Here is a 12,800-nt window from a genome sequence, read left to right on the forward strand (position 1 = left end):
ATAAAGAAAACTCTTTGAATGAGAAGGTGTGTCCAAACTTTTGGTCTGTACTGTACATTACCAGTCCGGTGGGTGTTGCGGCTACACGCTTTGAGTTTTGCTGTGAAGATGCTGAGTCGGCGTTGGATTGTTCGGCGTGGAGTCACGCTGTGTTCGCACTTTGCATGTAAGGAGTCTCATATGTTAGTTTCACCTTTTAAGTTGCATTACTGAAATAAATGAACTTTGCACGATATTCTAAGTTTTCGAGTTTCACCTGTACATCTTGTATATTGACACCAATTTTATGAAGTGGCGCAGTAGGTTTTATTACTATTTATGATATATTTATACACTCTAGGGTTGCATATTTAATAAAAGTATTTTATCTGATCAAGTCTGTGTTGAACCAGATATTTTGTCTGCCCTCCACTAGCACGGATGTGTCTGTGCAGATCCATGATGGATCCGCACCAAACACGAGTGTAAAAGTGGTTCAGCGGTTTCTCAAAACCTACCCCAATCTGCCTGTGCTACTGGTGAAGGTGCGCCGCATGTGTGACCATTTCCGAAAGTCATCTACAGCTGCCACCGGTCTGTCAATGCTGCAGCAGCACTTGCAATTGCCAGCTCACCGATTGTTGTGCGACGTGAGCACGCATTGGAATTCCACGTTCCACATGTTGGCCAGGCTTTGTGAGCAGCAGAGGGCAGTAGTGGAATACCAGCCGCAACATGGTCGTCGCCTTTCTAGTCAGCTTCCGCTCTTCACAAGCGACAAGTGGGCATGGATGCCTGACCTCTGTGAGGTTTTACGCAACTTTGAGGAATCAACACAGATGGTGAGCGGCGATGCAGCTATTATTAGCGTAACCATCCGACTTATGTGTTTACTGAAACGCTCGCTGCTCACAATGAAGGCGGATGCTTTGCATGTGGAAGAGGTGGAAATGGGGGAGGAAATTACACAGGGTGATAGCCAGACCACCCTCAGTTTGTCTTCTCAGCGCGAATTGAATGATGATGAGGAGGAGGAGGACCAGGAGAGGGTTGCCTCCACTACAGAGGGTAGTACCCATAGCAGGTTTATTCCATCTGTTCAGCATGGATTGGCCGAAGAGGAGGAAGAGGATGAGGATATTAAGAGTCATCCTCTTGATGACGACAGTGAAGTCTTGTCTGTTGGGACTCTGGCAGAAATAAAGAGGAAGGGGAAAAAATAAACCTGTATATGGCGCCAGATACCTCTGGAGTAATAACCCACTAGATAATGATTAGTAGCTGATTATGGGATGTCTCCAATTGGTTGCCCATATAATCAACAGCAGTAACTTATAAACCACATGTACCTTTTTATATAATAGTAGAGTCATATAATGATAACGGTGTTATAGAAATATGATAAAATGATGTGGTAAAAACGTTAAAATAAAAACAATGAAAGACACTCACTTCACCCAGGAGGGGCAGGGTGGGATAAAGCTCAAGACTCTGTTTCCTCCTGCGCCTGGGTCGCCTGTAGAGTCTCTGGAATTAACGACATCTGGTTCATATCCTTTAATTAGCACAGGGTAAGGGTATAGTGCACTCTGGCACACATGGCTGACTTTATGTTATGCTGCCATTCCCGTGACCCTCGCGTTATACACATTTTGGCAACACCAATTACTGGTTGTTCACCCTTCTCGACCCCCACTACAAAGAGAACTTCTCATCTCTCATTCCTGTGGTGTAGAGGACGAGCAAAATGGTGCAATACCAGAAGGTCCTTGTGGAAAAATTGCTCTAAATTTTTTTCCAGCTAACTACCCTGGTGGCTGAGTATGTAGTTCCTTGGGCAACCGAGGAGGGAGATGAGGGGAAAACACAGCAGTTCCAACAGCGGCAGGGCAACACTCTACAAGGCCTGGGCCAGTTTCATGACACCCCGCAAGCACCCTCAACCTGATGCGTGGCCTAGTGTCACAAGGAGGGAAACGTTTTGGAAGATGATGAAGGAGTGCGTAGCAGACTGTGTCAGCATCTTCAGTGATCCCTCTGTGCCTTACAACTATTGGATGTCCAAGCTTGACACGTGGCACAAACTGGTGCTCTACGCCTTGTAGGTGCTGGTCTGCCTTGCCGCCAGTGTTTTGTCAGAGCGGGTATTTAGTGCTTCTGGAGGCATAATAACTGACAAGCACATCCGCCTGTCAACTGAAAATGCTGACAGGTTGACTCCTATCAAAATGATGCGCATCCCCCAGCAGGCAACATGCAGCCCGGACAAAGGCCGTGATCAAGGTCCCATACAAGGACCGAAACGTTAAACGTTGGCCAAGTCTTTTGCATTCCTGGATGCTTAAAAACAATGAAATTTTGAATGATGAAATGATGAAATAATATCATGAAATGAAAATTATATCATGAAATGAAAATAACGAAAATATAAAAATAATTTTCTTATATACGAAAAACGAGTGCCGTGGTCTCCTTTTACTATACATCATCTCACATTACCACTGAGCACCGTGCAAAAAAGGACTTTTCAGGAGTGCCGTCCAACTCAAGTGCATCTAAGATGCATCCAGACATCCTCCCCATGCTGTTCCCGAACCATTTCAGTGGTGTTTCCATCAATTTCTGACCTTTTCCTGTGAACCAGACACCCTCCCCTTTTCAGAACAGGGGGTGCCTTGTTTAATGCTCTGGTTCTCCCATTGACTTCCATTGTGCTCTGGTGCTCTGCAGAGCATCCGAGCATCTCAAAGTGTTCTACTTGAGTACCAGAGCACCCGAGCACTTTGGTGCTCGATCAACACTAGTATGTACCTCTCACAATTAGATTTTAGGATGCTTTTAAAAATATCTTATTTTGTGGCTGTATTTTAATTTTTTGGGACTTTATCCCAGTTTATCCCAGTTAGTTAGGCCTATGGTCTCTCTTAGTTGGCAAAATTTATTGTATTTTTGTTCCTCCCTGAAGAATCACTCTTTTGAATGACAATTGGAAGGTTATTACTTTATGGTCACTATTTCCCAGGTGTCCCTAAACCTGCACATCTGTTGGTTAATACTAAGTCAAGAATGGCTGTCCCTCTAGTCGGGTTCTGAACCAGTTGGGAAAGGTAATTGTCTTTGGTTATTGCCAAGAACCTGTTTCCTTTATGAGATGTACAGCTTTCAGTTTCCCAGTCTATATCTGGGTAGGTGAAGTCCCCCATAATAACGACCTCATTATGATCTGCCGCCTCATCTATCTTGTTTAGTAGCAGATTTTCTGTGTATTCTGGTATATTAGGTGGTTTATAATAAACTCCTATTAGTATTTTATTATTGTTTTTGCCTTTATGTATTTCTACCCACAGTGACTCCACATGTTCATGTCCCTCACTTATATCTTCTTTGACTGTGGGCTTTAGATATAATGTTACATAAAGGCAGACCCCTCCCCCTGCGATCCTTTCTAAACAGACTATAACACTGTATGTTAACTGCCCAGTCTTTACTATCATCCAGCCATGTCTCAGTTATTCCCACTATGTCATAGTCCTCCTCACATATCACTAATTCCAGTTCACTAGTTTTGTTAGTCATCCCTACGATAGAGCATGTAGCTGACAGAGAAGTCGGCCCAGTTCTCCAGGAACCCAAACCCCTACTTCCTACACCAGTTCTTGAACTACTTGTTAACCTCTCTAATCTCCCGCTGCCTTTCTTGTGTGGTTTGTGGTACAGGTAGTATTTCGGAAAATACTACCTTTAAGGTCTTTCCCCTAAGCTTTTGACCTAAATCCCTGAAATCATTTTTAAGGATGCTCCACCTAACTCTAACTTTGTCATTGGTTCCGATATGGACCATGACCACTGGATCTTATCCAGCCCCTCCCAGTAATCTGTCAACCCTATCTGCGATGTGTCGAACTCGAGCGTCAGGAAGGCAACACACCGTTTGTCGATCCTGGTCTTTGTTGTGACAGATCGCCCCATTTGTACCCCTAATAATTGAGTCTCCCACTACCAGCACCTGTCTGGCCTGCTCTGCTCTCCTGGTCCCCTTCATTCTGGAGATGGCATTCCCCTGACTGGCAGAGGAAGTGTCTGGATGCAGCAGTGATCTCCCTGAACTGACATCCCCCTAATCTGCCAACCTTGCAAACTTGTTGGGGTGTGTCAGATCAGGGCTAGCCTCCCTGGCACTCTTCTCTCTACCCCACTTTCTATCTGTTATCCAGCTAACTACCTCACTTTCCTGAGCCTCCTCGCTACCACACTCCCCCACATATAACCCATAGAGTGCTTGCTCAGTGAGCAGCAAACTCTTTTCCAAATTGTCAACGCTTCTCAGTGTTAAAACTCGCCTGGTTAGATACTCAATGTGCGATTCCAAATGGGCAATCCAGGACTGCATACATTAGACAAGATGTACACTGGACTGCACTGTCAATAATGGAACACATACTAAATAGGGATTACGCAAGAAAAGAGAAAAAATACAATACAGTGCAGTGATAAGTATATAACTTACTGTAGTCCCCTCCTAAAGTCCCTGAATCTCAAGTTACGTAATCTAAAATCACACACTTCATACATACACACACTTGAACCCAAAAACGCGAACGCTCACAAACTTGCGTTGTTTGACTGCTTGTATAAGATTCCATTATCCAATTAGGATAATGGAATCAACACCTTTGACCCAATGCTGGGTATAATTACCAGATGTGGATTCAGTTACATATTTATTCCCAGAATTTTTGTACAATCACTCAGAATTGAGAAAGCTCGTTGGAAGAACGAGTGAAACGTTTTCAAGAGATTTACAGTACGTCCAGTTGCCTTGATTTATTCTTTACAGATATATTTGTATAAGTGCAGCTCTCAAACCAGACTTTTTTTCCACTGAATTCAAAGTACTGAGCTGCCCTCAAGACTGGCTATTTAACTTCTCCTAATTAGATAGCCACACCCTAATTACTCACCTGTGCAACACCCTGGAGAAGGAAGAGAAACAAAAAATGTATACTCTCAACTGCTATGAAATAAACCTGGCAGCAAAAGCAAATCACAGTATATAAACTAGACTACACTGGACTGACTTGGTATAGAGTACAATAATGTCAGGCACAACCACTCAGCAATGCACACAAATAATTTAGAGCTCTCACAGATACTCCCTCATGTAATCTAAAGTCCCACACTTAATACAAACACACACTTGAAATCAAACACGCGAACGCTAACAAACTCGCGTTGTTTGACTGCTTGTATAAGTGCAGCTCTCAAACCTGACAGCTTTTTTTCCTTAGGATTTAAAGAGAAAATGGAGTAGAAAATGGTCGAAATGTAAGACAGCAAGGAAGCTGTCTTACATTTAGAATCGAAGGTGGATAATCCAAAGTTATGTAGAGGCTGGTGCCTATATGCTTTGTAAAATCAAATGTTTATTTGTAAGGGAGAGCCGGTAGGGAAATGGGACAAATAGTTGTCAGCCACAAGATCGTTCGGTAACAGCTATTAAATGTGTTTGGCCAGCTATATTCTAACATCTGATTATAAAATTCTAGTTCATTGTAAAAATCATCCTCTACCAAATTGACATAATATTTCCACCATGAAGGTCCTGTCATCTAAATCGATATTGACCTCTAATCCTCACATTCGAGTTATTCACCTGATATTATCAGGGTTGAACTGAATGACGTACAAAACCCAATATCAGATGTTTGCATAGTAAAATGTGGATGACCTACTCCAAGCTTCTTGTAGAACTTTAATTACAAGTAACGAAAAAGCTTGAGATATTATTAGCCAATTGCGTTTTACATTTTAGGCTGCATATGTTAGAGGGTTCAGTTAAATACAGAATGTAGAGATTTTACGGCAGTAGTACATATAGTGATAAAATGAGGCTTACAGATAAGCAGTGCAATAAAGAAAAAAACTACCTTTATAAGTCATTAAGTGCTGGAATTAACATCTGTTCTTTTCATTTCTTACTACACATAGAATTGTATTCGCTAATGCCACTTCATTTACTCGCCCCTTAGCAAGGGCATAAAGGGGTCAAATTAACTTAATTCTAAGGAAGATAGTTTTCAGTTACACTGTTAGTCAGCAAAAAAAGATGTCCTATTTTGTTTGCTAGCATGGAAGCCCGAGGATGTGTTAAAAACTTACTAGACAACATTTACTCAGCGCAGGAAAAGAATCCTGCTGAGATGTACTTCTTTGATGAACTTTCTGGAAAACTATGCCAATTTGCATATCATCTAAAAATGGGGAATTGTATAGAAATGTTCAGTTTTGAAAATTAAATTGCCAGGGTGGATATGTTATTTGTTTAAGGTCAAATGATTTTTGCATAGCTCAGAAAAAAAAATCTAGAGCTCAACAATAAGTAACGACAAGCTAAATCCTATAAAAAGCATAATCAGTGGATCATTCAGGATCAGATGATCCTCCAGTAGGTACACGTTCTGATACAAAAATGGACCTTAGAGGTCGAGAACACAAAGCTAATCACTTGCTATTTGTTTAGATACATTCACAAAAAGATTTTATAAATTATATAAACTGTGTACAATAACTGCAAATAATACTGTGAATATGTAAGAAACAGGCATGTGCAGATAGAAGTTCTATTGTTTCAGCACTTCAGCGGACAAGTTCTTTAACCATCACAATTAGTGATCCAAAGTGGATTTCGATCCGGAGTGTAGGAAAAATTCGATTTGCAACGAATCTTAATTTCCTCGTGCTTGGTGGTAATAAATCTTTTTTTTCTAAAATGGCGGCTACATGTGTTACAAAGTGATAGTAGCCCGGGAACACATGATCACCCATAATGCTGTGCAGACAGCCAATCAGTAGCTAGCCAGCCACTGTGATGTCACAGCCCGTTAAAAACCTCATCCCATGCAGACTCCGCCATTTCACTGTGAGCTGACCATAGGGAGAGACAAGCGCTAGGGACAGTGTTGCTAAAACCTTTTAATTGTGAATATTGGATAAGGAGAGTGCAGGGACAGCGCAGGGACAGTGTAGGAACATCGTAGGGAGAGTTTTAGAAAGGATTACAGTACAGGGACTGTAATCTGAAGCTGAACGGATCCATAGGAGACAGCACAATTTGCATCAATCCCTGTGGACGGCACAGAGCTATCTAATTGAAGAGTATCCTCCTTGTTTAATAGATAAGCAATTGTATTACTCCTTAATTCTCAAATCGGGGTGAATAAGCTGTCTAGTTCTACTGTTATTGGGGTGTCCATCTTGTTTAATAAAGAAACAATTCTATTAGGCCTTGATTCTTAAATTATGGTGAATAACCTCTCTGCCTCTACTGTTAGTGTGGTGTCCACCTTGTTTAAGACAAACAATTATCTTACACATTGATTCTCATATTGGGGTGTATAACCTGTCTTGCTCTACTGTTATTGGGGTGTCCACCTTGTTTATTACATAAGCAATTCCATTAGGCCTTGATTTTAAAATTGGGGTGAAAAAACTGTCTACTTTTACTGTCAGTGGGGTGTCCACATTGACATTGAATAACTTATTATTATTATTATTATTTTTATCCAATACATATTTTATTTTCTTAAAAAATAAAAACAAAGCATTTAAACATTTAAACAGAACCGGAAAAGATAACAATAGACACTAAATAAGCTTCTAGACATAAAAAGGGGTTTTACTATCATTTTAGTATCATAACATTTCATGACATTAAGTCCGGCTCTATACACTCAAACCAAATACCTTTAAACCCAAGTGTACCCCCCCTACCCTTGGCGGCTGTTGCTGGTAACCTGGACCCCATACCCCCCTCCATACCCATCCACGTGCACACGTGCAGCACCCAACAGGACGCGGCAATCAATCTACCTCACTACCACGGATAGCGGGCTATCAATACCTTACCTTCTCCGCCTCTCAATCTCCTCATAAAGCTTTATTTGGGACATAATCCGTCTCAACTCCTCAAATGCAGGGGATATAGGGGAACATCTCTTAACTATCAGAGCCTTTGCAATCAAGCTGCCCTTCAGCCAGATCAACTGATGTACATAAGAATTTGTCATTTTTGATATATAGGACCCAAGATCACAGAAATCATATCTGGTACACAAGGTTCAATGGCAGCAGCAGCAGGAACAGTCCAGAGCTGCCAGTGTCATCCAAAAGTGTTTTTTTTTTTTTGTTTCGCTTGGGGTTAGCTAGGACTGTTGGTGGCCTGCACGATGATGCGCAAGTCCATATTCTGTATGTGACCTCCCTGTTATACTAAAGCACAGTAACTGTTTCACTACCAGAAAGGACTAGCTATGCATATGGCTGCAATGTACAGTGATGTACACAGAGAAAGACAGTCCCTGCAGATGGGATATAGCTGATTTAATGCTTCTTGAATGCAGATTTAATGCATCTTTAAAGGGATTCTGTCACCTCATTTTAGGTTATAGAGATGCGGACATGCACGGCTAGATCGCCTCAATATACCGGCCCTATAGGGCTGTGTGCTTTTATTTAGCTTAAAAAATGATTTTAGAGATATGTAAATGAGCCTTGTAAGGTGCCCAAGGGGCTGTACGAACCTTCCTGGTGCCAGCCACGCCCCCTGTGAAGGAGCCCAGCACCGCCTATGTCCTCCAAATCACCTCCTTTTGTCACAGTTAGATTGCCATAATCTCGCGATGTGCGAGCTCGCGCATGCACAGTGCCAGTATAGTGTTCCTTACCTGTGCTGGCATCAGCCTCAGGGAAGGAACTACGCATGCGCGAGCTCGCGCATCGCGAGATTACGACAATCTGTGACGAAAGGAGGAGATTCAGAGAACATAGGCGGTGCTGGGCTCCTTCACAGGGGGGCGTGGCTGGGCACCAGGAAGGTTAGTACAGCCCATTGGGGTCCTTACCAGGCTCGTTTACATATCTTTAAAATCATTTTTTAAGCAAAATAAAAGCACACAGCCCTATAGGACCAGTATATTGAAGACATGCTAGCGGCGATCTAGCCGTGCATGTACGCATCTCTATAACCGAAAATGAGGTGACAGAATCCCTTTAAATCTGAATTAATGCTTCTTTTATGCTTCTTGAAAAAATTCATCCGAATAATTTTTTTTATAATTTTGCTCATCTCTAATCTCAATGCAAAGTATGACTGAGATTCAGAATTAAAGAGGACCTGCCAGCAATCATGTCTTTCTTAGTAAATACTTGTTTTTATATAAAAACAATTCTGAAGCACCTTTTCTTAGAACCCTGCACTGTGTTGGTTCACTTTTATTCCTACTAGAAGTCATTGAAAAAAAAATTAACAACTTGGTGTTACCAGTCCGATGCCATCTGTGTCGTGTCCATGTTTTTTCATAGTCCCATGGACTGTAATGTGTTTGAGGGATCCTTAACCACAGAAAAGTATAGGTTATGCTTCCTTGGTGCCACTGATGTGTGAATACACATACTATAGTCAATGGATACCACAGACAGCACATGTCCACAATTCACTGACATGTTAAAGAGGCCTTATGCAAAAAAAGAGGTTTGAGACCAGGGATGCAAGTACCGTATTTTCTATGACAAATTGTTCAAGAGAGTTGACATGCTCACTTTAATAGATTTTTTAAAATTTACATAAAAATAAATAAAATAAAATCATATTTGACAATGCACATATGGCATCAGCAAATTTGAGCAGCAATGTAAGCAACAGGTATAGTGTTCTGGAGCAAGAGTATCTTGGACTATTGATGTTTGTGGACATTTTCCCCTATTGCTACTCAGCAAAGCCATCAATTCACTACTTTAGTGAACTTTAAAGTGTTAACTTGCACTATGATTTATGCTGGCATGTGCACTTATAGTGCTTTATATTGTTGAACTGCATTTGATATGTTTATTGTAATATATCCTGTTCATTTGCAGTGTTATCACACTATATCTGCACTGCATTGAAGAAAAGGGTTAATGCACCGCCAGCCAATAATGGAAGACTTTGGGACTTTCTACCTTACTATAAGGGTCTATGTGACGTTTTAGAGCGAAACAAACAGATATACTGTCGATTTGTTTGTCTGGTTTAGATCTGAAGTCTTGTTTATGTCTGGAACAACTGCTTAATCATTACCACAAACTAGTACTGAAATTCTATACAAGTCTATGACAAACTGAAATTGCAAAATTGTTTATGTTTAGGCTGGGCTTCTCCACTTCATCCCTCCCACTAAAAGTTTTTATTTCAGTGAGAAACTGTATATTAGGAAAGCAGGTAGATCCCCTAGTTGTCTGCGGATCGGAGAAACTCTGCTAGACAGCATAAGTAACCAGAAGAAGACACTGAGATGGGAATACTGATCCCCACATCCTGGGTCACCAGTCCTGTGTCCAGGAAGCCAGCCAGATGATCGAGCCACAGCAGACCCTGAGCCTCCAGCCCTTTGGCCAGGGTATCAGCCTTCTGAGAGAGAGGGACAGCTGGCACAGGCCTATCCTCAGCATGAAACCTTCTTCTGCCAGAGAGGAGACTGGAGAAGCCAGCTCAGTATCTTGCCTATATTGTTTTGCACTTAAGTGTCCCCAGTAAAGAAGCACACTAGTTTACTGCAGACCCTTACTATCTGGACTTATTTCCTCTTGGGGTGCACCACGCCTTACCATTCTTTCTGGAGATCAGCTACACGTGGTGAAACCTCGACGGTGTCCAGGGAACCCAACGTAGCATTGGGACCACCCCAAACCCATCCACTACACAGTATTAACAATTGTCAAAAACATTTTTAGGGGTCTTTTTGCTATGCCAGAGAAAGTTTTAATGCTGTTTTTTTTTTGTTTTGTATGTTTTTTTTTTAGCTAAAGCCAAAAGTAAATTTTAAATGAATGGGAAGTACAAAAGAAGGACTTCTGGATCCACTTCTGGCTTTACCTCAAAATAACTGCATCACAAATTGCAGGGAATAAACAACATCGTTTATAGAGTAACTGTAGATGAACACAATACTAAGCATACAATTTAACAAATTTTTCAATTTACTGCCAGAAATTAAAAGTATCAAGGAAATTAAGACATTAACATAAAAAATGCCCTTTTACTCATTTCCTGGTATGTTTGGCAACACTTCAGGTTGAACACACTGCAATTACATTTAGAAATAAAATAACACAATTTAGTGCCAAATACTTACAACTTACCACTTCTTCATGAGTTGCATTTTCAACATTAATGCCATTAACCTGCAAGTAAAAACACTTTTGTGTTAAGAGTAATTTTACCCACCATTATTCCTTGTTATAGGATGTAAACTGCGTCATCTAAGTAAATAATTTGGCCTCACCATGTGCCAAAATACACATTATGTAGCTAGGTAGCATGCACTTGTATCTAAAAGTAAATTAACGGAATGTACCATGGCAATTAGGCACTAAGACTCTCCTGTGCTTTTTCCAGTATTTTCTATATTTCAACCATTTACTTAAGTTGTTACTAATAAAAATGTACATGTGTGAAATATAAAAAAAGTATGAAAAAAGTTCTGTAACGTTTTCATACAGTCTATTAATTTCTTATAGTTTCTTATAGACATGTGTTTCCTGTCACTGAATGACCCTGCTAGTTTCTTCCTTTCCCTTCTTTATAGAATGGACCAGGTGAGATGACTATGGAAGACCTGGCCCTATCAATCAAGTAGGAGAGGAAGGAGCCGTTAGAAGAATCAGGAGGATCTGGGGTGCGCAAACTTGGTGCACTTAACTGCCGTATTCATTTATAAATGAACTAAAAGCATTCTCTCTCTAGAATGAAGCAATGGATCGCTACGTGAACAGTATCATTACATTCAGCCGAGCAAGTCCTACAAGGCATTGTGCCTGGATTATCAATGAATTTCTTGGTGAAAGGGTCCGAGCTGTATTTTTTCCTATTCTTATCCATGTGCCAGATGAGAATAATCATTTCTACTGATGGAAATAAGAAAAATGTGCATTGCACATGGAAGGTATCCATATTTTGCAAGTGTGTGGTTTGCGGACAGCAGGGTCGAATATTGATTTATAGGATAGCTGCCTTACATCTGGTGGCATTAGAGGCAGAGCGTATACAGGGGTTATTTGTATACTGTGGGTGCATCCAAAAACCCTACACACAATAATATCATCATACTGTATATCTTTGAAAAAGGTACGATAACAATTCTACTCAAAACAGCTGCTTACCTGCATTACGGCATCGCCTGTGAACAGCAAGCCACTCTGGTCAGCTGAAGACAAACACAAGTTGAAAATTTACAAAAAATAAATAAAATACAAAGTAACAATGGAATTCTATGCATGACTATGATATTTAGCTATAGACAATGTAAATATGATTAATTATCAGTAGGGAGAGGCTAAATGTAAATCATTTGGTATCCCTTTTGAAAGAGATTTCTAACTGACGTTTCCTTGTAATAAATAAGGCGCATCTCTGACAGAAACTAAGGCTACTTTCACACCAGCATTTTTGCTGGATCAGCAAAAAGGTTTCTATTCTAATACAACCGCCTGCGTCCATTATAAATGGATACGGTTGTATTATCTTTAACATAGCCAAGACGGATCCGTCATGAACACCATTGAAAGTCAATGGGGGACGGATCCGTTTTCTATTGTGTCAGAGAAAAAGGATCCGACCCCATTGACTTACATTGTGTGTCAGGACGGATCCGTCTTGATCCGCACCACATCGCGGAGAGAAAAATGCTGCTTGCAGCGTTATTCTGTCCGCAATTGGGACGCAACCAAACGGAATGGAATGCATTCTGGTACATTCCGTTTCGTTCAGTTCAGTTTTGTCCCCGTTG

At 40.9% G+C, this 12,800-nt stretch overlaps 1 protein-coding gene across 1 annotated transcript in view; it reads right to left on the minus strand.

The window, feature by feature from the left end:
- SNTG2 (syntrophin gamma 2) overlaps nt 1-12,800 on the minus strand; it is a 450,805-nt gene that overhangs the window by 326,329 nt on the left and 111,676 nt on the right. The window contains exons 5-6 of the mRNA XM_044290991.1: nt 12,175-12,218; nt 11,155-11,196 (exon numbers count right to left, since the gene is read on the minus strand). Coding sequence (XP_044146926.1) covers nt 11,155-11,196; nt 12,175-12,218 — 86 coding nt within the window. The remainder of the gene's footprint in view (nt 1-11,154; nt 11,197-12,174; nt 12,219-12,800) is intronic.

The sequence above is a fragment of the Bufo gargarizans genome, chromosome 4 (genome assembly GCF_014858855.1).
Source record: "Bufo gargarizans isolate SCDJY-AF-19 chromosome 4, ASM1485885v1, whole genome shotgun sequence".
NCBI lineage: Eukaryota > Metazoa > Chordata > Amphibia > Anura > Bufonidae > Bufo > Bufo gargarizans.